The sequence below is a fragment of the Glycine soja genome, chromosome 8 (assembly GCF_004193775.1).
Source record: "Glycine soja cultivar W05 chromosome 8, ASM419377v2, whole genome shotgun sequence".
Taxonomy (NCBI): Eukaryota; Viridiplantae; Streptophyta; class Magnoliopsida; order Fabales; family Fabaceae; genus Glycine; species Glycine soja.
The window spans coordinates 40,624,789-40,652,012 of record NC_041009.1 but is presented as its reverse complement, the minus strand read 5'-3'; the positions used below and the strand labels follow the sequence as shown (position 1 = coordinate 40,652,012).

The 27,224-nt window shown below is 28.6% G+C and overlaps 1 protein-coding gene across 2 annotated transcripts; it reads right to left on the bottom strand.

Annotated features, from left to right (window-relative positions):
- Nucleotides 1-1,216: 1,216 nt before the first annotated feature.
- On the bottom strand, nt 1,217-6,762 carry LOC114423192 (probable serine/threonine-protein kinase PBL28). Of its 2 annotated transcripts, XM_028389849.1 has the most exons (8): nt 6,300-6,762; nt 6,098-6,189; nt 5,798-5,985; nt 5,038-5,236; nt 4,796-4,959; nt 4,592-4,696; nt 2,511-2,633; nt 1,217-1,869 (listed from the first exon to the last, which is right to left on the bottom strand). In XM_028389849.1, exons 2-8 carry the CDS (start codon nt 6,165-6,167, stop codon nt 1,633-1,635), a joined length of 1,086 nt encoding a protein of 361 aa, XP_028245650.1. In that variant the 5' UTR covers nt 6,168-6,189; nt 6,300-6,762; the 3' UTR covers nt 1,217-1,632. The 2 variants fall into 2 exon arrangements, with proteins under 2 accessions (XP_028245650.1, XP_028245649.1); XM_028389848.1 differs by having other exon boundaries at nt 6,098-6,761.
- Between the last annotated feature and the right edge of the window lie 20,462 nt (nt 6,763-27,224).

The following is a 27,224-nucleotide window of genomic DNA, read 5'->3' as shown; positions in this document are numbered from 1 at the left end:
GAATAATACAATCAAATTAATACTTCCAAGAAAAATAATGTTTTGTAAAAACATTTTCAGACAATTTAAATATTGTTGTTTGACTATATTAGTATAAATCATCTCATTCATACATTTTTTAATATTATGCTCTTTTTTTTTCATTTTCTTTTGATATACTATGTTTTAATGACTTGAATTTAATATGATTTTGTTCAATTATTTTTGGATTTGTACATTACTTTTACGAAATTTTATAAGTTTTTTTAGTCAGTATTTTACTAGGTTTTAAAATTATTAATTGATAAAAAATGTCTTTAAACAAGCTTTTAAATAGGCTCGTAGGCTAAACCAGACTTTTATGTAAGTCAAGTCGAGTATTTGAAAATGTCACATAATGAGTCGAGCTCAAGCCTTATGTATTCAACTCAAGTCGAGTTCAAGCTTAGTAAAACTTGAAAATAAGTATTCCTTAGATTATGAGTAATTTCAACTCTTGAACTAATTAATTCTATGAATACTTTTGAAATAAAATATAAATTTATGATAATATTAATTAAATTAAACTAATTCAACTATTTTTATTGGTGTTGGTGAATTAAATATTTGTTTCATGCATTTCCTATTTTCATTTATAAGAAAAAAATAATTTCACACTTATTAAAGAAATGAGTTAATTTCATTATCTAAATTAGAAAATAATTTTTTTATAAAAAATTATCATTTATTGGAACTTGATATTAAATATAAATTTTTATTAAATAAAGAACATTTTGAATATAGTCTAAGTTGAAATTTGTTTATACTTAATAACAATTTTTTTTTGTGTTTATAAAAGAGAACGGATAAAGTATATAAGAACAAAGGGAGTATTAAAGACTAAAGTGTCATAAGTTAAATTTTTGCCAACGATTAACTTAAATATTTATTGGTATGATTATTTTTTAATCGGAAAACAGATAGTTGATAATGACAAATATCTGTTTCTCTTATTTATTTTGTTTGCGATATGAATGTTATGATAGTCACCTTGAGATGTCCCCGTTCACAAAGTAGAGACATAGTTTTTAAGCTGTAAACAAAATTACATATATATCTTAAAAAACAATTTTCTAAATCCTCGAGTAACTTCTCCCCTATTCACTGCCAATTGGTGATGAAGATTGCAAAGCTTGTAAGTTGATAAAAAAAAAGGAAAAAAATGAAAGAAAGAAGAAAACACATACTAAACACAAAGTTAGATAATAATGGTTCTTTCTTCATTATAATGAAAACACTGATATCACATGTTAATCTAAGGTTATGTATCAATTTATACATTTGACCAATATGGCGTATCAAATCTGTTGAAACAAGCTCATCATTATTCCAAAACAAAATAATATGTTAGGATGCAAGAGTAGGTTTTCCACTGAAGTTGTTTGTTCATGCCATGAAAATTGGAAGTGCATCTTTAACTTTGTCCACCATCGTTTGATATAATTTCCTCTTCTCGTATACGATCATCCAAATCACCGAAATATCATGCCAATTTGGGGTCATAACATGGATTGAAGAACTCACAAATAATTAATAGAATAATTAAGTGACTGGAAATTAAACCATGATAATCATGGAGTAGTCTCTAGCTACACTTGGGATTTCATTTGATTATTAGACCAATCTCAACCTATGCATAACCATTCCCAAGCCCTTTGAATTTGTGTACATAATCATTTGGATTTCTTTGACACAATCCACCATCGAAGGTCTCTCATTGCTCTCACTACGGACACATCGTGATGCTAGATTGGCAAATGTGAATATAGATTCCATGGTGTAAGAATTTCGAGCCATCTCTGGATCTATCACCTTAAGGAGCTTCTTCCGATCATTCAGTAAATGTCTCACCTATAAATATAATTGAATGCCAAACATATTAAAGTCTTTAAGTATTATGGTTTAATAAGCATTTAGACTTGTGAACCATAATCAACCGATATATTTTTTATTCAAAGAGAATTGAAAACAGTGTCAAAAAGTCAACACATATATAAATGTACAAACATAATAAAAATGCAAGTCAACCTCAAGTCTAGTAGGAAAGAAGCAAAAATAAGCTGCTAAAGATACTGTTCAATCTTTTTGGTATTTGTAGAAAATCAGTTTATAATCTTTTGATTAAGTTTTTTGGCAAAGAAAATAACATTTTAAACCTAAAAACAAAGATAAGGAAGGAAGGAAGGAAAATTTTACAACTAATGCTTAAATTACTAATTAGCTTATTTCTAACTTTTTTGTCGTTTTATCTGAAAATTATTTTTAAACTACCATATCCAACCATAAACATATTTCATATAATAATTGATTGATTATTGGAATAGCCTATTTTTTGCAGTTAATCTACCCACACTAACTACTATTTTTATGATCAAAACAATATGGAATGAAAAGAAGAAAAAAAAAATCACCATGGCAACTTCAACATCCATTACCTTTGATATCCCTAACGATCATTACCCACGTACACATTTAATTTCCCACGTACGTACCTGTAGTACAAGGTTTTGATCATTTGGGCCCTGGTTTAGATCTACAGCTCGACGTCCTGTCAAAAGCTCCAGAAGAACAACTCCAAAAGCATAAACATCACTTTGTAGAGTAAGTTTTCCGGTCTGTTGTTGATAGTATTAACATATTAACTATGTCAGCAGACCAAGATCACTTAGGTATCAACTTAAAAAAACAAAGAAGAGGTTTTTCTCTGTTTCTAGTACTCTGTTACCTATAAATTTATATTGTCATCTGAAAACAGCTGGCTAACATATATGGCTAAAATACACTTTTAAGTAATTTTAATCCTTTTTATGTTTTCTCAAAGAATCTTATGTTATATTTTTTAATTTTTGGATTGCTCGTTGAATTTACTTTTTATACGATTTTAAATTATCCTTTTTAGTTCAAACATCGGTTAGATTTTATAGTTTTCTTATGAGAATATAATAAAATATGTTTTATCTCTTGAATCAATAAAAAAACGAAGTTTAAATCGTATCCTAAAATTAATAACCATGATAGATTGGGAATGATAATTTGATTCACTTCAGAGACACTAGTCATAAAAGACTAAATTGGACTTCTTAAAAAATAAATAACCAAATTAAAAATACGAACGACTAAAAATTTATTTTAGCATATAATTTAACACATTTTATTTGATTTTCTAGTTATTTTTAATTTAATTTTAGCGTGCAACTCGTGGGTGGGTGATATATTAGTGTTGTTAATGATGATGTACCCGTTTTCGTTTGAGTTATGGAAATGTTCCGTTTCTATGCGTAGAGAGATAGCGAGATTGGTAGATAGATAATTAAACCAATTTTGGTGGCAATATTCAATTGTAAGTACCACTGGCTATCTATCTATGTATCCACTTTAGAATTTGATCAGTTTTAACTTCAAGCCATATCCAATTATGGTAAAATCTACTTGTTCTGCTCTACTTTTTTAAAGGTTGTGATTAGTAAAACAAAGTGCTTCTCATGAGTTGGAACATTTGTTCCTATTCTAGTTGTGTCATGTGTAACTTCTGTTCAAGCTAGACTCTACAAGAAACAACAGGGGACGGAAAAAAGAAAAGGAAGTTATAAAGTTAGTTTGGTAGTATAAAGAGAAGGGAGGGAAGAAAGGTTGTGAGTTCGATTCCCTCTTCCGACAAAAAACTAACTATTAACAACTAACATTTACCGATGAAAAAAAAACAGGAAAGGAAAAAAAAAACAAGAAAACTACGGTATATACAGGTTGTCAGAATCACTTAACCTGAAGATTAAGCTAGAAGGGAATGACCTGAAAATGGTTTAACTCTTTACACCTCCTCCTATGGAAGCCCTCTAGACAAGAAAACTCCTATTTATCTGCCTATCTAAAAGGTTTAGTTGGTGTATCATGTTTGGTATTTTGGTTGCATGGGGAAAACAAAACAAAGAAAATATACTAGAGAATAAGAAACAACTTGGTTTTAAAGCCATCTAAACCAGATACTGAGCCTTTCTGTGATTCTAACCCAAATCTGTTGTATAAACAAAAATATTCACAGAATCATTTACTGATAATCTATTAGGAAAAAAAAATTCTTTTGCAATGGATGAAGAATTTCGTCTTATGTTTCTAAAGAGAACCAAACCAAACATTTTATTTCAAGCCTATTTTTTCTGTATCAGTTGGTCCTAAATTTTCTGGCTTAGTTTGAGTGGGTAATGTACCTTCTGAAGTGTACTAAACTAATAGTTAATGAGAAATGATAGCAATACTCTCTTTCTAACACTCTAATTGAACTTTATTGAAAATCACCAAATTTGATGGGTCTCACTTCTAAATCAGGAAAAAAAAATCATTAAATAAGAGGTAAGATCCACCAAAATTGGTAATTTTCAATAAATTTCAATCAATCATAAAAAGAGGTTAGAAAGAGAGAGACCCAGGTAGAATCGCTAGTATTCCTCATAATTAATACAACAACTACTAGCAGGTGTGGCATGACTGTATCACTTATGAATAGAAAACATCATACACCATATGCACAAAATGTGATTGCAAAAAAAGAATTGATCCTTGTGGCATGGATTCGTACCGAAGTATACTCGGGGTCAAAATAGCCAAAGGTGCCAAGTACTCTGGCAGTAACATGTGTTTCCTGTCCTTCTGGCATTAGTTTGGCAAGCCCAAAATCAGATATCTACAACATGATTGTTAATTTTGACTCGGTACTTATACATTATGGTATATGTAAAAACATGTCATAAGTCATTGCTGGGAGTTTTTTTTTTTTTTTTACCTTTGCTTCAAAATTGGCATCTAAGAGAACATTGGTGGATTTGAAATCTCTATGAACAATAGGAATTCCAAGACAAGAACTTGAATGAAGATAAGCAAGCCCTTTTGCAGCTCCAAATGCCACTTTGAGTCTCAGTGGCCAATCCATTTTTCTTTCTCCAATTCCTAAAATTAGACGTTGTTTAATAGAAGTTGGATGTAAGAAAATTTTCACATAATGTGGATTTTGAGTACATGACTTACCATTCAGATGATCTTGCAGGTTCCCATTATGCATATAATCATAAACTAAGAATCTATGCTTCCCATCAGCACAGTATCCTATCAAAGAAACAAGATTTGGGTGGTCAAGTCTGCTCAATATGTCAACCTCTACGCGGAATTCGCGCTCCCCTTCTGCTGCTTTAATTGCTGGCAGCTCCATTTTCTTTATTGCTACAACCTTCAGAGGGAAATGCATTAGTATGTATTTATTTGTGGCTAAAGATCACATATATGGAGTCATATAGTACTTTCATATGACTCAATCTGTGTGCTATTTGAATTTAGTGATGGTATTGCCAATTATTACCAGAAACATGGTTACCTTAAGGAAGCTACAACTTATGTTAAGCAAAATTTTGAGAATTATATATGAAGAATTCTTTTGAATTATATTCGTTTTGTCCTTAATTATAAGACTTTTTTTTAGAAATTTATTGTCTCTTTTTATAAAAATTTTTTCAAATTTTTAGATGTATTAATTATTTCTTTTCCTAAATATTCTTACTTAATTATTTTATGTTCAAACATTAATGAGAAACAATTAAGTGGATAAGAAAATAAAAAATTGATTATTTTTTTATAATAATACAAATAATTGACAGATTTAATTTAATTAATTAAATTAACTATTATTAAAATTAATTAAATTAACTATTATTTTTAAGGGATGTGAATTAGTTGAAAGAGTTCTATAATTAGAGAGAAAATAAGTAAATAAGTTATATCCAAAACACATTACCTCTCCTGACTTCAAAGTGGCCCTGTAGACCCTGCCAAATCCTCCTTTTCCAAGCAGATTATCATCACTTAATGAACATGTTGCCTCTTCCATCTCCTTGAGTGTGAAAACAGATGATCTATGCCTCCTTTTTGTGGGTTGTGGTGTTTGATCTTCAAGTTGCCAAAACTCTGCAGGTTTATAAATCCCTGTAAAGAGAATGAATATGTATAATTTGTTACTAGTTGATGTTGCAAGGAGATATCACTTAGTACAAGCTTAATTACAACATTAAAAACAAGAAAAGGAGGAAGAAAATACAAGGGTCTGAATGATCGTGAGACATGCTTCTTCGACGCTTGTTCCATGCTGAGACCAAACCAAATGGCATGGTGACTCTATCTTGTATGGTTCTGTTCAAGGTTTTAAATTGCAGTTGCGATTACAGTTCTGTTGTGATCCTTGATATTACGGGGAAATTACAGACAAATGCAGCAAATGTGATCGTGTAGAGTCCAAAAACCTTAATGTTGCGGCCAAAATTGCACTCGAGACCACTTTTTGTAACCTTGTGTGTTAAGACTTGAGAGTTGAAATGGTAGGTTCTAATAAACTAAATGCTCAATTGGATGGAGATGACTAATTCCAAGATGACACCCTTTGAGATACATGTTTATTTCTCCAAGAAGAACCATGAAGTGAATCAAATTGGAATAGTACTTGGCATGCATTTGAGGGAGCCTTTACCATATAAAAGTATTTTCATAGTAAGAGAATCCTGTGTGGAGTACGTATGGAGCAAGTGAAACTATATTAGAACTTGGAAGAACACTAAATAACACACCCTCCAACAACACAAGGAGAAAAGAGAGAGAGATGGTACTTTAAGGAAAAGAGAAAGCTGAGAAAAGAAAAGTTAGACACTGCTTGCTTGTCTTTTGATTGGGAATTGGTGGTGGGGTGTGCTTTACTTTGACAAGGAAATGGAAACTGCACCCTCATTCTCCATTTTCATCTATTTTACGTTTTACTTGTTTATACATCTTGAAAATGCAATTGGGGGGGTTGGGAAGTCCCTTTCATTTGCTCTCTTCAGTCTTCATCATAAATACATTGCTCCTAAATCTTTTCTCTTGTATGGTGTAACCGTCATTGTTACTATTAATGTCTATCATCATCAGCAATTAACTACAATTTTGATTTTCTTTTGGAACAATAGTAAATCTACTAATCCATGAACATTAATGGGGGGACCCCACAACCAAGATCTGTTTGTTAGTCAATTACCATCCCCATTAAACTAAATCTATGGCATGGAAAAAAAAAATACTTAGGAGACTTTTAAAAAGGTTATCATATTTGCTAGCAATAGTAATTTGTGTGAAGCTCTCTGAAAATCAAGCATTTAAATAACTTGTGGGTTTCTGAAAAATAAAGAGCATGAGTTTTTCTTCTTTTCAGTCCTTTCTTTTATTCGAACCACTAGGAACTTGGTTGTGGTTGAAGTGTTCTAGTTTCTCCCACTCAATCCATTTTCCTCATTTGTGCTCCATAGGGTGTATTTAGGAATTGGGAGAAGAAAGGAGGGAAAGAAATCATAAGAAAAAAGAAGCAAAGGGAAAGAGATGGAAACTAAGCTGTTTTCCCTTTTTCATTGAATAAAAATATCCAAAATGACATATTTCAGTGTAATCCTTTACATCACATTTAAAAACCTTCAAAATCATTTGAAAACTAGACTTTTAACCCGTGCGTTGCACAGATTTTTTTTAAAATTATATATATATATATATATATATATATATATATATATATATATATCATTTTATATTTATTTATTTATATAAATAAAAATAATAATTTTTAAATATTTAGTACTATGTTAAATGTAATTATATCATTAATGAGAAATTTGATTAATTATATTTTTAATTGAATTAATTTTATCCTTAAAATTAAGTATATTAAAATTTATTGTAATTTTTTGTTCATTCAAGTAATAATAACGATGTAATATCTTTTGAAAAATAAATGTACATAAATAAAATTATCTTTTTTTAAAAAATTTAGTAGTGAAACATATATAAATATTAAAATTGAAAAATAATGTAAAATATTATATTTTTAATCAACACATGTTTTCTTTAAACTTATTAAGTCTATTTAATTTTATTATAATTTAATTTTTGTCCAAGTAAAAATTTTAATGTAATACCAATATGAAACATAGAAGTTAAAGAATAATAAATATTATATATATATATATATATATATATATAATGTATAATATTTATTTAAATTTGAGTGTACATTTATGATAAAAATTTAAATATTTTTTAAATTTATTGAAATAGTATGAATTCTATTAAATAGGTATGATCATTAATTATTTTTAAAACTATAATTTTACTTATTTTGAATATATTAATTTTGTGTAATATTTGTAAAGTTTTGAAGTTTGTTATTTAAAGTTTGAATATATTATTGTTTACATATTTAATTAGTTATTAAAGATATTAACTTATTAAAGATGTCACCACTTATTTGTATTTATTAGTAATCTTTAATATGTTGTTAACTATTAAGTTAGCTATTTCAAACTAATTATATTTAAGTGATGTTTGTTATATTCTATGGTCTAAATGTATAAGGATACTAAGTTATAATTTATGATTAACATTTATAAATAACTGTTGTATTATTCTTATTTTTATTGTTATTATTATTATTGTGTAATATTTATTATCAATTTAACTATTTAAATTATTTATCATAAGTTTTAGCATATATTTCAAAACTAAAAATATTATTATTAAATTAATTGTGCGCATTAATGATAATTATTAAATTATTTACACTGATCACATGTATTTTAAAGAAAATAAATTAGTCAATTGATAGTTAAAAATTATCATTTATTTCATTCAAAAATTGATTTGAGTAGGAAAAATAAAATTTGTAATGAAATTATTTAAAATATGATTGATAAAAAAATATAATTTTTCACAATAATAAAATTTCTTCATGTCTTGTTGAACAAATATAATATAAAAGTAAGATTTCTAATGCAATGGTTATAGAAGAAAAAACATGAAACATATATAAAAAACCTGAACAATCATAATAATTAAAACTTATAATAACATAACACTAAAATGAAGAAGAAGAAGAAACAAAAGCGATTCTTGCAAAAAAAAAAAAATAATGAAAGACGGAGAGAAAGATGATTCATGTAAGAACTTTCTAATAAAAACATAATATGATTCAAATGTTTATTTAATTTCACAAAAATTATTTAAAGAAATAATTTGACCTAAAATCAAAATATAAATATAAAAAATACTAAAAATAAAAAATTTAAACAATTTTTTAATTAATGATGAATATAGATTCACATTATACCTCACTAATCTAAAAGAATTAAATTTTAATTGTTGGCAATGAACAATAACACGTTCAAAGTATCATCTCATGCATACATAAAAATGAAGAATAAAATAAATGATATTATTGCAAAACATATAATTACATAACAATAAAATGCAGAAAAGAAACATAACGGGAGTGATACTTGCAAAAAAAAAATAATGATAAAAGACAAAGAGTAAAATGATATACCTGATCAAGTATGGTCTCCAATTTTTACTTTCTATTTCTCATAAAATATATTGGATAAATGACTCATATAAGAACTTTCTAATAAAAACATGATATTGATTCAAATGTTTATTTAATCTCAAAAAAATATTCAAAAAAATAGTTAGACCTAAAATCAAAATATAAATATATAAAACATTGAAAATAAAAATTTAAACAAATGAATTTTTATCAATTATGAATATAGATCCACCTTATACTTTGTCGATCTAAAAGAGCTAAATTATTAATTTTGATGATGATCAATAACACATTCAAATATCATTTTTCATACATGAAAATGAAAATAAAGAATGAAAGAAATGATATTAAATAATGAAAAGAAGAAGATAAAAAATGAAACCATCAATTTGATCATGAACGGTAAAAATGGTAATATAATTTTAATTATAATCAATTAATATAAATATTATTAATTTTTTAAAAAATCATTATTAAAAGCTTTACATAATAGTAAATTTTTTAAAAAGAACCAAGTGAAAAAAAGCAAAAAAAATATATATTATACTATTTTAATATATAATAATAATAATAATAATAATAATAATAATAGTAATGTCTTTAGACAATTTTAATATATATTATTTTACAGTATATAATATTATAAATATTTTTAGTTATTTTGTGAAATATATACTTTAATGTACCTTATTTTTTAAAAAAATAAAATTAAGCATAGTCAAATATTATTTAATTTACTATTAATATGAAAATTATTATTTAAAATAGTATCAAAATTATATAATTAGAGTTAATACATTTAGATGAATTTGGATGAACTTAATTGAAAATTATATTTCACAAATAAGTTAACTTAGAGTTCAGATTTATTTATTTATTTATTTTTATATAAAATTCAATCTTAAAACTCATTTATCTATATATAATGTTTCCTATTAATCTTGTTTGATATGATTTAATAGTATTTTACATGTAACCGTTAAATCTTATTTATATTCATTGTATAACTTTAATGTGGTATTAAAATAATCTAAAATATAATTATTTTTTTGTCATTGAACAAAAAATTATTTTAGAAAACATAATTTAAGATTGAAAAATATTTTTAACTTCATCATATGATAAATTTTGTAACATATCTTGTTACATATAGCTATTTTTATATAAAAGTGAAGGGCAATAACATTTATTATTTAATTATTACATTTATAGTTTTTTTAAAAATTAGTTTATAAAATAAAATTTACAACAAAATTAACTAAAAATTCTTATATTCATATTAACTATTAGTCTTCCATCATTAATTCACATTTATCTAATTAGTTCTAATTTAAATAATTAACATTAAATATAACTATTAATAATTTTTTTAAAATTTATATATATATATATATATATATATATATATATATCTAATTTTATATTTTTTCTTATTTTCATATTATATTATATTATTTTATAACTTTAAAGTCATGAATTTAATTTATTATTTTTCCGGAAATATATTTTAAAGTAACTAATTATAAAAATAAATAAATTTGTTCATAGATACAAATATTAAATTAGTGTAAATTTTTACATTTATTTTATTTAACAATTTTTCCTTTATATTAATTTAATATGTAAAATTAAATATTACAAATAATTTAAATTAATATTAATGAGAAAAGTTATTAATTTTATTAAAATATATAAATTACTATGGCTCATAGTGATGTTATTGAGAAATTCAGCTTTTATATATAGTGTGAATATATTTTCTTCCTTCTTCTTAATGTACACTTCCTTTATAGTATCTCGGACCAACAAGGATTCAAGGAATACAATCTATATTACTATATTAAATATAATTCATACAAAATACGTGAATTGTTAAAATATTATGGTATATATTTTCATTTCTTACATATTAAAAACAACATAGTGCATGCAGATGAAGTTCATATTACGTGTGAACCATGAATAAATCATTTTCTCTTCAAATTCATGCTTCCTTATTAATGTTGTGTCATTAATTATATAAATTTATTTTATACATTTTACTTTGTAACTATTTAAATTGAATTCAAATTTTAGATATAAGTACAATTCTCTTCCTTGTTAATAATAGAATAAATCTTATTCTTTTAAACAATATTAAATTAATTTATATAATCTAACAAAAAAAAAATCACTTTTATACTTTACACCAGGGGTGGGGGCTATATTTCTGGGAGTGTACCTCAATCGAATATGAAGTGCCTAGATAAAGTTATGCCTTGAAATGGAAGAGAATTCCGAATCAGCTTTATCTATTAACAAGGAAATTATAAATAATGCAACTAGAAATCTCATGAAGAGTTTGATCAAGCTCACGATAAACGAAACGCTGGGTGTACCATTAAGCATATGGACTAACTATCGCAGAGTAATTCTATCTTTGTTTATGTTTGGTGTAACACCTTGTTACTTTGACCCAACTCATGTTTTGTGAATAATTACATAAAGAAATTGTCTTCTGTCATTATAAACTCAAGTTCCTAATGTACAAAATAAATCTACAGACCTTGAAGACACACCGGAAATGTTCTGATTAGTGAGCTCCTGCTCTCACTCCTGTTAGTCAGGTTGCGAGTTTGTGTTTCACCAGTACACAGTACCATTTTTGTTTGTATGTGTCACACTACAGTCAGTTACAGATCTCTGCCTCCAGCAGAGATTTATTGTCACAATATTAAAAACATACGATTATAATGAAAATACAATAAAATAATGTGTACTTCTTTACAAAGATACAATAGTTCATATATCAAACTAATAAAAGAACTTCTTTTTAAGTATCAGTGATGATCAATTATACTTGAAAATGTTTTATTCTTAAAATTAATTTAGATACTGTCTTAATTATATTTTTTTTTTATCATAGTTCTTATATTTAATTTAAGGAACCTACTAACATAATAAAATTATATTGTATAAATTAAGATCTAGTTATATGACGATTACCAAATTTTATGACTATGAATTGTATCCTAAATTAAACCTTTTTTTTTTATCAAAAAAATGTGTTTGGGCCTACACTTGATCTTACCAACACTTTTCTATCTAGAAAATTAATTATTTAGGATCAAACCTTGTTTTGAGAATGAAAAAAAGAATTTAAATTATAAGTTTTCAAGGTCATAACCAAAACTTTCAACAAAACACATGAAGAACATGCCTAGAATTTTCTATATATTTTTGGGCTATTTTAGATTCCAGATTTTTTATTTGACATGAACTTAGAGTGTGTTTGGATGGAGAAATTTAAAATTCGGAGAAATTTTAAATTTTAAGAATTTTAAATACTTCAATTGAAATTCTTTTATTTTCAAAATTTTGTGTTTGGATAAAAAAAATTAAAATTATGAGGATGAAAAAAAATGAATGAAAAAAAGAAAAGATATGATTGATGTGTTAGTTATACGTGTTGTTTCTCTATGCTCACACCTGAGGTGTTTGTTGAAGAAGACGATGAGAAGAGAATTTCAATTTCTCACATTTTAGAAGGAAATTGAAATTCTAGATTTTTAGTTGTTTAAAATTCTGTTTTAAAATTCCAAAATTTTAAATTCGTCATAAAAAGCATCCAAACAATGAATTCTAAATTACAAAAATTCAAATTCTCTGACAAATTACTTTCCTCATTTAAAATTCTATATCCAAACGCACTCTTAGTGAAATCAATCCAATCTTTTTTTGTTAGAATCCTAAGACATAATATTACAACATATATATATTTTTTACAAATTCTCTCCCATTTATTCCAACTAAATCAAAAGTTGAAGGGATAAACTTGAATTTCCAGACAACATTGAACCAACTAGCACATTTATGGTAGATCCCAAACACATGTATAAACATTGTGATATTTTTATTTTTTAAGAAAACATTCTATATTTATTCTAGAAATCTAGACAATGGAAACATGGTTAAGTTTCTTGCGAATATGATAAACAAGACAAAGATACGGTCTAGCAAGAAGGTGCTGGTGCTGGGTTAGATGACAATGCTTTTGTTCTAAGTACATGTTGGTATGGTATGAGTAATCTAACATGTATATGCATATCTAATTTTTATACTTAAATTACATAACAATTCTCTCATTTTTTCTCTTTTAATGCTAAATCGATCCAAAAACATAGAAATTTAGGTTATTTTGAATTTTTAGCTTAAGAAAATCAAAGTTAGTAACTTTTTACTTGTTTAGCCTTATATTGTAAGGTCTTGGTACAATAATAATGGACTAGAAGATATACGAAGAAATAGAGTAGCTTGTTGAGCTCCCATTGGTGCGAAGAACACTGGTCAAACATCCCGTTGTTCTCCATATGCAGCCCAACAGGCACATGCAGTCTTATTGCAACAAAAAGTAAATCACCTAGGTCATTTTTTGAGACAAAAACCACTTTGTGAGCTCTTCTTCTTCCATGCTCTCCATCTTCTTTGTTTCCTCTCCTTGTTTTAGGTCTCTCATGGTCCTAACCTACTTGGTGTTGGGAGGCTTGGATGCCAGAATAATCTCTACTATCCATTTGATGTCATTTTAATATTATTGCCTCATTTCTATGTTTATTGTTTTGTTTTTTTGTTTGATCATCCATATTATAGTGTTTTAATAATGGGAAAATGTTTATACACTAATAACTTGAAAGAACTTCTTAAATGACCCATATCTTGAGGTGGAATGGTGTTGATAAGTCTTATTTATGCATCTTTATTCTTAGAATAAGTTCCTTTTTATTTTATTTGTCTAAGAGATTAAGAGTAAAATCAAGTCATTTTCTTTCACACAAAGAATCATACTAGAACAAGTGAATATAATACCTGGAATATGTTTAAATAATGAAAAATCCTTTATCATTACATTTTTACAAAAATATGGGCAAGTCATTCTTACACCCCAAAGTATTTGTTTTTCTTGTCTCATGGACGTGCTTTGCTTTGTTTCTATGTAAAACTTGTTAAATGACTCATTGCATCTTGAGACAAAGATAAAGGAGTGAGTACATGTAATTATAATTGTAATGATGTATGCCTAACTAATTTATTTATTTTTTCATGAAACTTTGTGATAATATTATTTCAACATGGTAGATGATTGTCATGAATTAAATTTAATTATTTATAATTAATTTTGAATTTTATGATAATTGATTAGTATTTTCAAGTAAAAATTCATATTAAATTCATTTTAGCTTGAAAATTCTCACATTTTCACGAAAAAAATAATTTATGTGTTTAATCAAATAATAAAATGACTTTGTTAATTTCATCAAGTTTTGACATTAATCTTTCTCAGCAGATCATCTAATATATATATATATATATATGTTAAATTTTCTAAAAGTCTCTAAATTTTCTAAAAAACATTATCATAGACATATTTAACTAGGTAGAACATGATTCTAGACTCATATAATTATATTTCAATCATCTATATAATGTTTTAAAATTTATCTGAACTTTTCCCTGTTAATTATTAAGAGTCACAGTTAATCCATCTGGACTAACCATTGTCTTCGAGAATAATACACCTATGTAGTCTATCCTAAGTCATCGCTTTAGATTTAATTAAATTATAGAAAATTAAATTCAATTTTCACATTATACTCAAAATTTAAAAATTATATATTTATACATTAATATATATATATATATATATTTAAATTATTTATTAATGTAAAATTTGTATATTTAAGATATAACTTGTACACATGAACATTTTTTTAATAAAAATAAATATGGAGATTACCAACATAGGATGAATCACACTAATATATTTTATTCATTATTAAAAATTACTTTAATATAAATATATTTTTGTGTACTTCCTATCTTCTAGCTTAATTTATTGAATATTCTAATTTATTCACCATAAAAATTGTGGAAAAAAAAGATACAGAATGAAAAAAAGTCCATAGAAATTATGAATAAAAAACAAAATAAAAAAAAAACACAAATAATATACTTTGCAACAATTTATTGTTATGATTTTATATTTCTAATATACATGGACATCTAACCAGTTATGTTGTATAAGGTAGTATAAACACAAATAATATACTTTGCAACAATTTATTTCTAATATACAATGACATGATCAAGTTCCATCAAACTTTTATTGGGAATAAACCAGTATAGTTTGTATTGTGGAAGGGAAGGTGGTATAAAAACAAAAGGAGTAAAAGTGTAAGAAGATACTATAGAAGTGAAAATCAATGGCAAACAAAGAAATAGCGTAAATAAATGAGAATGTGTGAACGAAGAGAATAATGGTAGGTTAAAAGTGAGATAACGTGTGAACAGAGAAAACATAAAAAATGTTGCAAAATTAGTTTTCCTACTATATCTTTTAATTTATTTTTCTGAAAAATAATAATATTAAATTTTAAGAATTTAATCTCTAATTTTTTTATAACAATAATTATAAACACTTCTTATATATTCACAATAAAGACATATGCAAATTTAATCTTTGCATGTTGGAAATGTTAATAATTTTTTAATACTAATTAATAACACTTCTTATATATTCCCTTTTTTATTTTAAATTTGGAAAAAATTATGTCTTTATGTTTATGTTTCATATTCAAAATTACATGAGTTGCTCATAATGTTCATTATGTTTATGTTCTGTTTTCAATTTCATCATATTCAATGTATTAGAAAACTGGTTGCTCAATTTATCTTAATCATGTTATATAATTAATAGTATATAACTAGATTAGATTATTATATTATACAATTATATATTTTGAATTTTGATTTCTATTTTATTTCATGATGCATGACTAAATTGAAATAAATTTTAAATATAAATAAAAAACAAGAAAAGAATTTTCTAAATAAAATTCGATTTACATTCTTGAACATGCATTAATTAGAAAGTTTGACAATTTAACTTAATTATATTTGATAAAATTTAAAATTCATTTCATCTTATCTATTTAATTATAAATTCATATCAATTATCACAATAATCCCCGATCAACAAACTAATGACTATACATTAGATGCACATTTAGCCAGATAAATATGCGAATTTAACCAATAACTAATAGAAATCGCACACATTAATCAGTAGTTTTAAATAATTTGAGTTAATTTATTAATTTCCATGTTATAAATTTGTTTTTTTATAAATAACCTAATAACGTTTTAAGTTAAACAACTTGATAAATTAAACGAGACAAAAATATTAATCAAATAAAATTAAACAAGTCAACATAGTTAAATATAATATATAAGTCTAATAGAAAATAGTTTAGATACAACTCAAATACAATGAAAAAACAAAATGATCATGTACAAGTCTTTCCCCTCTTTTATATATACAACTCATGCCAGTGTCTGCCCCTAAGATCGATGTTCAATACATCATGTGAGTTGTTCCAAGCGATAATCCCCTCAATGACCATCCTAAAATCAAACATGATTAAAGTAGCTTGGAAATCCTTTTAAATCATTCCTACAAAAGAATTTAACATAATTAAGCACCATAAAATTGTGATATCATTGAATACATATAGTAAACGATAAATATATATATATATATATATATATATATATATATATATATATATATATATATATATATATATATATATATATATATATACTTACCCGGATGAGAATTAAAGTTACTCGAACTAGACTTTGCTTGGCAAATAAGTATTTGCAGAGGATTTCTCAAAGGATCTCCCTTTTGTGGGGTTATGATGAACGGATGGAAATGAGGTGAATCAAGGAATGTATCTATCCATGCAGTGCATATTCAATTTTAGTGCTCTAATGGCATTCCCAATAATGTGATTGTGGTAGTGAATAAACCTAAGATCACATTCCTCGAAGGCATACATATGACCAATAATCGCATGAATAATAAGTGAGGAATTCCCTATAAATACCCAAACCATCATTGCACCTTTTCTGTTGATGTGTGCACAAATAAGCCTGATATGTTGAAGCCAAAGAAGAGAGAGATCTCCTGAAAAGGGTGCTCGATCATGTTAATTTGTGGATTGAATATGGCATCTAGATTACTTCCTCCATCTAATACAACACATCCAACGTAGTCTTGATGATGAACAAGTCATTATTGGAGCCCCTGGCTATATAACAATTCCATTGACAAGCATAGGGTGAGTGCTTAGTACATCTAGTTGCCAATTGGTGAGAGAGTCAAATGGTCAAAAAATGCTCAAAGGTTCATTTTGTAACAACATTAACCTCATTAATTATCGCAACCCTAGAAAACACCAAAGTTACAGAAAATAAGAAACAACTTTGGTACCTGTTATGTAGAAGAACCATTTATCTTCCAAACTACTTCATATAATGCATATTAGCTTAACTGAGTTGATTGTAAAGGTATGCTAAGGTAGAGACACCATATGCATACTCACTGCATGTGTCAAAGTAGGGCCGTGCAAATTAGTAGACAAATTAGGCATCAACCTAAGGCTTAAAATAAATATTTTTAGGTCCCTAAAATTTTTTTTACTAACTATTAACAAATTTTAACTGATCAAAATAAAATAATTTAGAATCTCTCTCTTCCCTAAAAATTAGTCAATCAATATTATTTTTTAAAAAATTAACCAATATCACAATTAATGTCATTTAAAGTATTTTATTTATCCAAAAAAGTAAATCCCTATTAACTTTCCTTTAACTCATCTCAATTCCCTAACTAACGTATCTCACTCTCCAGACTCTATCCTTCACGTTTTTTCATCTCATCATCTTTTGTTCATTAAAAAAATTTATTCTTTTCCTTTCCTTGAATAAAACTATTGTCTATTGATCAAACTTTGTCTCCGCGACTCAACCTCTCTGGATTTGACATCGTCTGGATTCTGAACGCCTATAAACCGCATACATCCCGGCGTCCCGCATATGAAGCCTTTTCATCTCCATTCTGGTGGATTGGTGGAATGATTTATTTTACGGGCATGACTCTGAGTAGGCAACAATACAACATGTATCACATAACACCCTTGCACCTGACACAACATCTAAACAACAAAATCTCCGTCTGTTTTCAATTCCAGGTTCTATCGTTCTGTTCATCGATCATCATTTTCTATATTTATTTTAGAGTTTATTTTAGAGTTTAGTTTATTTAGATTTCTTTAATATTTAGTTAATTTTTTATTTTGATTATTTACAAAAGAAAATGTCAAATAGAAAGTATGAATCTAGTTATGAAAAATTGAAGAAAAAACGAAAAGTTGAAAAGCTAATTGAATCTCAACGTGGTGCCCTTGATAAATTTGTTATTATTCATAAAAATGACGCAGAAGCAAGTTCAATAGGTGAAAATGTGATAGAACAAACCACTGATAGATCATACTGACAACGAGGAAAATGTTATAGAACAATCACCTATAGATAATACTGATTTTGTAGTTAAAAAAGCTAGAAGATTAATATAAAAATTGATATTTTATATAATATACTAAGTCTCTTTAAAATTCTTATAAAAAAAAGACCTCTTTAACATTTTCGCCATAGGCACCAAAATATCTGTACACCCTGGTGTCAAGGTTATGGAAAAGGTCCAAAGAACTCCTCATCCCTATATATATGTGAAACTTTTGTCAGTAAAAATGGTACAGCCCCTTCCAAATGTAGCACAAAATCTAGTTGCAAAGTCAATTTTTATTTTATCAGCAAATATTAGTTGTTAATTGTGAGTTTTTGTTAACAGGAAGACTGGAACCCACGATCTATTCCTCTCTCCCTCTCTCCTACTCTTACCACCAAATCAACCTAATATCTTTGTTTCAAAGTCAATGTAACAATATCAAATGTGTGCATGGTATACATACTATATATAGTCTTGCAGCCAAGCTGAATCGCATGTGTGCTTCTTGGGTCATCATCAACCAAGATCGAAGTGCCACATCCATCTTGACCTTATAGCCCCCATATACAGGAAAATGTAAAAAAGATGACACATCAGTGAGAGAGTGTTCATCTCTCCAAATAGAAGGTGGAAGGAACCGTGTCTTTCTACTAACTCTCAACAAAAGTAGATAAAAGGCCTTTGTCCACCATGTGGTAGCATGCATCTAAAAAATGAACTGTTCATGCTTTTCTCTAAAACAACTTTCATATGTGCTATATAGGAATTTAATTATACATTCATCACAAAACACACGTATGTAAAAAATTTGCAAAAAGCATTAGAACTCAATACTTTAACATTACATAATGTATTCCAACATTTTTTTTATTAGCAACTGTTAGTTGTTAGTTTTTATTAGAAGAAAATGTGAGAAAAAAATGACGGCATGATGAGAAACTTTGGTGAGAAGGAAATGCGAGAAAAAAAATTAAGAATAAGAGGTATGTGGCTAGAGAAATGAGGGAGGAGAGAAGGGTGCAAATGGAGGGTGTAACATCTCATTTTTCGTAGATAAATTAAAAAAGTTTTTTTTAGTTAAAAAATATAGTTTTAGAAAAATTTTGAGATTTTTTATAATAAAATAAATAAGGAGAAATAATGTTAATAATTAAAATAATGGTTTGAAGGAAAAATAAAAAAAAAGATATTTGATTTATTCATTTGATAGGAAATAAAACAGTATTTATTTATAAAGTAATAAAAAAATAGAGTAAATAATAGGTTGTGACTACCCTAGCTAGAGGCATCTTAGGTCAGTTTTGTGACGATACTCTCTACGCTTTCTCTTCCTCTCAATTTTGTTTTTCCTTCTTATCCTCCCAAAACCCTCTTTTTTCCCGCGTACCACCAAAGCTGTCTCATAAAAATGACGATCTCGGACTCATTTACCGTTGGATCGTCGTGAAATTTAAGCACCAAGTTCGGAACTCATTTCCGAACATTGTCACCGTTGGTAATTATGAAAACATGTCGGAGCTGAGAGAAATACCCTTTGCATCATAGCTTTTTCTTTTCCTGCAATAACCAAAAACTGTCTCAGTAAAACAATCCTAGATTCGTTAACCGTTGGATTGTTGTGAAATTTTGATATGTGATTCACAATTAATTTCCTCACATCTTTACCGTTGGGATTTGAAAAATAATGTATGTGGAAGGAGACATATTCATCGCACGCAGATAGTGAAATGGAGGCTTCAATCTCTTCTCCTTCTCTCTAACGCTTGGAAACCCTATCAGAGCAATCATAGGAAAAGCTTGAGAAATCTCAGGAAACCACTAGAGATGTCTAGAATAAACATGTGTAGTGTAATATCCCAATTTTCGTAAACTAGATTAAAAAAAGATTGTTATTTATAAATAAATAGAGTTTTAAAGAAATGATGAGATTTTATAAATAAATAAATAAGGAGATATAATTATTAATTAAAATAATGATTTGAGAGAAAATAAAAAGGGTATTTTATTTATTTGTTTGATAGAGAATAAAATAAAGTTTGTTTTTATAAAATAATAAATAATAAATAAATAAATAGAGTAAATAATAGGTCGTAAATGCCCCTAGCTATCAATAGCAACATGCTAGGTCAGTTTTCAGACTGACTCCTCATTCTCATCTATCTCACAATTTCGTTTCTTCTCTCTTCTCCCAAAACCCTCTCTTTTTCCCGCAAGCAACCTAACCTGTCTCAGAAAAAAAACGATCTCGGACTCATTCACCGTTGGATCGTCGTGAAATTTGAGCACTACGTTCGCAGCCCAATTCCCAGAATTCTCACCGTTGGGAATTTTGATATCATGTTTGAGCTGAGAGAAATACCTTTCGCATTGTAGTTTTTCCCTTTCCCGCAGAAACCCAAAATGATCTCAGTAAAATTACGATCCCAATTTCGTTAACCGTTGGATTTTCATGAAATTTGGATATGTTGTTCGAAATTCAATTTCGCACACTGTCACCGTTGGAATTTGCGAGATAATATTCGTGGAGGGGGAAAAAGGAATCGCATGAAGACAGTACAAGTGGAGGCTTCAATCTCTTCTCCGTCTCTCTGACGTTTAGGAATTCTATCGGAGCAGTCAGGGGAATAACTAGAGGGATCTCAGGGAACCACTAGAGATGCTGCTATTGCAGGCTGAAGACACGTGAGTCTGCTTAGAGGTGGTAAGGGATGAGTTATTCACAATTGGGAATTAGTGAGAACATGTGTAGGGATCCTTAGAGATATCAATTGGAATGAGTTTTGGGGTGTTTTTGCAATTTTCATTTTATCCTTATAATTATTACAGTGAATTATATATGTTTGACAGACCAATTTTTGTGAAATTGATATGCTATTGTGTTGAGCGTAAACCCTATAAATCGAGTACTTTTTCTAATTAATATGAATTGATGAAATAAAGTAAGAAGAAATTTAGAGAGAGATATTGATTTTGTATTTTCTCTTTTTCTTGCTGTTTAGGTTTTTATATATAAAAAAACTTCGTACCCCATTACCCGGAGGCTCTTCGCTATGCGAAGGTATGGGGGAGGGATGTTGTACGCAGCCTTACCCTTGCATATGCAAAGAGGCTGTTTCCGGATTCGAACCCATGACCAACAAGTCACCAAGGCACAACTTTACCGCTGCACATAATTTTAAAAAATTAATATCATAATTGAAACTGACCAAAGTGTTCATATAATTATTTAGAATTTGTGCATTGAAAGCTTACTTTAAAATCTGTGATTCAATATGATTTATGCTAGTTTATAGATATAGAGGTAGTTATTTATATTAATAATTTATGTAAATAATATTGTAGAGAGTTATAGTATGATTCCAAAAATTATTAAGTGTTGGAGAATATTATGGTTAATGTTATGAGATGGTTGATGTGATGTTATGAGATGTTAAAGTGTGGACATGATATTCGATTGTGAATAAGTGGATGTGTTATCACTTGATGTTACATTAATTATATTGTGAGCTATGAATTATACAATAACCCGACCAGTGTTTATGCGCAGTGTTAAAGAGAAAATGTAGGTCCCTAGTTAGGAACCAGTGTTAAATTGTAGCGCAATTGTGTTAAACATGTTTGAAACTTGAGTGTGAGGTCGTGGTATTGTATAATTCATGAGCAGTGTTTATAAATGAAATATGTGATGAATTATGGAATAATATGTTGCCTTGAGATTATAATATTGTTATTGAGATTGAGTAAAAGTGTAAAGTAGAATATGTATTGAATTGTGAGATACGTGAAAACATGTGATGGCGGATTGTGACATTATGAGATGTGAAATTGTGAATGAGTTTTGGTTGTGAATAAGTGTGTGATTAACTCTTGATGTGACATTATTTGTGTTGTAAGCTGTGAATTGTACAATAACCCGACCAGTGTTATGTTGAGAAAAGTATAAATGCGCAGTGTTAAAGAGAAAGTGTAGGTTCCTATTTAGGAACCAGTGTTAAATTGTAGCGCAATATGTTGTACGTTTTTAACACACGAGTGTGAGGTCATGGGTATTGTATAATTCACGAGCAGTGTCTGTGTGCTAAAATGATTTTAGGGGTTGGACCTGAATCAGGAGGGAGAGACCCTGACGGACTCTTCGGAGTGTAGGCCTTGGGGGTCACCGGGTTTGAGTGCTCCTTTAAGCCTATGCTGATCCCATATGGTTGGAGCATTCTCACAAAACATCGTGACCCTGACTGGTCTTCCTATGATCTTACTTAGTGAGAGTGACCTGACAAACCCATTGTTTGGTGTGTCTTGTTATGTACTCCTAAGTGCCCCAGGGTGGTTTTTCACTGACATGGTACCACGTTGCATATAGGCTTGAGTCTTAGCATAACTGTCTCATGCACTTGCTAATTGTTTATTATGAAATTGATGTGTTATTATGTCTTGATCAGAGCGTGTGATTCTTGTGTAATGTGGTTAATGATTAAAAAGTGAACTTTGAATGACAAAGTGGTGGAATTACGTGAATTACGTGTAACTAATTTTATTTGGTTTATATGATATGTATATCTAGTTGTCTTGTTTCTCTATTAGTTAGGAATGTGATAACTCACTCCCCGTGTGTTGTTTGTGTTTGGATCCTGTGATGATCTTGAACTTTGTGTTTGGGGGAGCAGATGACTAGGTGAATTGCTTTAAGGAACCATGTGCTGAAGGACGTCGAGACACAACGCTATGATAGGATGTGGCATTGGGGTATAGGGTTTTATAGACGGTCTTGTTTGAGCCGAAGTGAATTTATTATTTATTTAGAAAAGTTTTATGATGATGTTAGAAAGGTGAATGTGAGCCTGCTACCCTCTTGAAAGGCTTGTATTTAAATATGTTTTAAAAACTTGAATTAAGTTTATTTTTTTTTTAATTATTTCTTTTATTATTAGTACATATATGTGTGGGGTAGAGGGTGTCACATTTAGGGATTCTTAGAGGATTAAATTGGGTTTATTTTGGAATGTTTATTGAACTTTTTCCTTTATGATTATAAATACAATATTGATGTCCTGATGTAAATTGGTTGATAAAATTGAGTTTTCTTAGTGTTTTCGTTTTTTAGACCTATGATTTTGATTAATTGATTTTGATATAATTGTGCAAAATTATTTGAGGGGTTTTACTTCCCATGTTGTGATAAACCTTTTGTGTAAATTGTTACATTGAGATTATGAAATTGTGATTCAAATCGTGAGTATGTGATAAATTGAACCTGTGATGAATGGTGAAATACATGTGTATTAAGATGTGTGTATTAAATTGTGAGTTATGAACTGTGTAATTACACAATTGTAAGACCTTTTAAGGGCGACAAGTATTGTGATGGTATCCACTATGGGAACTCGACGAGTTAAAGTGATTTTGAAAACAATTGAGTAGTTGTGTGTATTGCATAGTTCATAGGTAAAGTGTATATGATTCATGAGGTGTGATAACATGCTACTTTGGGATTATACCATTGTGATTGAGACCGAATATATGTGATAAATTGAGTATGTATTGACTCGTAATATATATGTGCATTGAGTTGTGAGCTATGAATTGTATAATCACACGACTATAAGACCCTTTAAGGGCGAAGAGTTAATGTTAAGACCCTTTAAGGGCGAAGAGTTAATGCTAAGACCATTTAAGGGCAACGAGTTAATGTGCGATGAGTATTGTGATGGGAACCATTGTGGAGACCCGACGAGTTTAATCACAAGCGTGACGAGATAAAACTATTTTGAGAACAATTGAGGAGTCGTGTGTTTTGTACAGTTCATAGATAGAGTCTGTGTGCTAAAATATTTTCTGGGTTGAACCTGAATCAGGAGGGAGAGGCCCTGACGGACTCTTCGAAGTGTAGGCCTTGAGGGTAAATACACTCGGTTTGAGTGTTCCTTTAAGCTTGTGCTGATCCCACATGGTTGGAGCATTCTCGCAAAATAGCGTGAACCTGACTGATCTCCCTATGATTTTACCTAGTGAGTGACCTGACTTACCAGTGTGTGATTTGTCTTGTCATGTACTCCTAAGCGCCCGACGAGGTTTTTCATTGACATGGTACCACATTGCATATATGATTGAGTCTTAGTGTATATGTTGCATAACGCTTGTGTATTGATTGACTTGGTGATATTGTGTTTTGATCCTTGAGTGCGTGAATGTTGTGAAAATGAATGAGACATGTTGTGTTGTGATGTGATGTTAGGTGACAAAGTGGTAAAATGACGTGAACTATGTTTAAGTAAGTATTATTTTGTTTATATGATATTTATACCTACATGTTGTCATGTTTCTCTCCATTAGTTATAAATGTGATAACTCACTCCTCGTGTGTTGTTTTTGTTTAGATCTTATGATGATCTCGAACTTTGTGTTCGTGAGAGCAGATGACTAGGTGAATTGTTTAAGGAACCTTGTGCTGAAAAACGTCGGGACAAAATGCTCTGATAGGATATAACATTGGGGCATGAGTTTTGTTTAATTACATGATGTTTTGAGCAAAAAAAATGTTTCTGACAAGTTTATCTGGTAATAATGAAGTAAATGTGAGTTTTTTACCCTTTTGAAAGAATTTTATTTAAATGTGTTTTAAGAACTTTTAATTAATTATGATTTCTTTTTTTTTATTTATTATTAGTACATATATGTGTGGAGTAGAGTGCGTCACAGAGGGTGCGGGGAAGGAAAGGGAAGACTTTTTGCTGAAAAGTGAAGGGTAATTTGAGTATTTAAAAATGTGAAAAGAATAAAGGTTTGAAAAGAAAGGAACAAGATTTTGGTCATGGAAATTAGGGCTGCTAGTGAAACTAACCATGGGCTCTTAGACATTCTGGGTAGCATTTGAATTCTGTACTCTCTTATTTTAATCTTGCACCTCCCATTACATGTCCATTCCAAAATATAAATTAGCATTCGGAATAGGTTTTTTATAATATAATGAGAAATATAAGATTTAATAAGGAGAGTACAGGAAACAAATGACTTTCTGGGTTAAGCTAGATGTGGGAAGTGGGAACCAAACCATCATCCATTATCCATCATGAGTTGGTCCCGGTGCATAATAAAGACAGCTTTGCTATTAAACCAATTGCTCTTTTTGACCAAACAAAATCCCATGCACATGCGAACACCTATAAAATAAATCTCTTGTCTTTGGGTGCAATGATCCTGTTTCATTTGATTCCCATCACCATCTTCTCAATCAATATAGATCATGCGGCTTTCGTCACATACTGACAATTCTGTTACACTATTTATTAATACAATTCAATGCAGATTCTTACTTGACCAAAGACCAACTATTCAATTGAGTCTTTAAACACTATTACGCTCACATCGTTCATCCTTTAACTCTGAAATCTCCTTAAACCTAACTTATGAACATATTAGTCCTTAATTTGGGACCAAACTTTCATTGTATCATCACGTGGTGGAAGACTGGTAGATGAATAACATGCAAATGAAATTTATATACTAAGAAAGTCTAATTCAGTTGATTGAACAAGATGAGTGAGTGTTGTAAATCCTCTAATACTGTATTCAATTTTCTACAAATAAAAATAAATAAATTTATATAGCCTTTGTCGTGAGCCTAACGGTTATATCTATATATATGTGATTCCCATACTAGGTTCTCTAACATATCCAATCTATGTAATCTACATCTGGGTTGTTAGTTTCCTCATTTCTTGTCATTGATAAACAATGGCTACCAGCGGAAAGCTAGAGGCAGAAATTGAAGTAAAGTCTAATGCAGACATGTTCTAGGGTGCTATCAAGGACTCTGCAAAGATATTTCCCAAGGTATTGCCACGTGATTGCAAAAACATTGAGATTATAGAGGATGATGGCAATGCTGCTAGTTCTGTTTTGGGTGAAGGTGTTGAATTAACTACTTTTCCTTCCTCTAATATTATTTGTTAATTCTTTTATATATAAAATATGCATGTCAAGTGAGAATTTTAAATCATTTAGCAAGAAGAATCATTATATCAAAACTAATTTTTAACTAAAACCATCACGTGGGCATTATGTTCATCGTTCTCTCCTTAACCTGCATGTTTTTCGTCTTATCTCATTTTCATCTTTACTTATGTTTTAAATAATATTGCACTTGGTTTAGAAAAGATAAATAAAAAAGAAACACTATCATTCTGTTTGAATATACTTCTCCGTAAACATTTGAATGAGAAATTTTTTAAAAATAAATTGAATTTCTCACAGCTAAAATTAACTTACGGGCACTTCAACTTTATGGAGTGCATGGATTTTAGTTTACAAGAGAAACTCAATCCACTTTGCATTCTTATTTCTTTCTCCTATAAGTATTTATGGGAAAAATTATCAACAGCACCTCAATCAAAACCTATTAATAAACGTAAGAGAAGTGGCCTTGTACCTCTGCAGGGACAA

Bases quoted from the DNA above. Each gene is read 5' to 3' on its own strand.
- LOC114423192 (XM_028389849.1), bottom strand. From the start codon at position 6,167: ATGCCATTTGGTTTGGTCTCAGCATGGAACAAGCGTCGAAGAAGCATG. The intron at 5,237-5,797 runs GTAATGTGTTTT...TTCCCTCTGAAG, and splicing joins CCACTTTGAAGTCAGGAGAG to GTTGTAGCAATAAAGAAAAT. The intron at 4,697-4,795 runs GTAAAAAAAAAA...ATCATGTTGTAG, and splicing joins ATGCCAATTTTGAAGCAAAG to ATATCTGATTTTGGGCTTGC.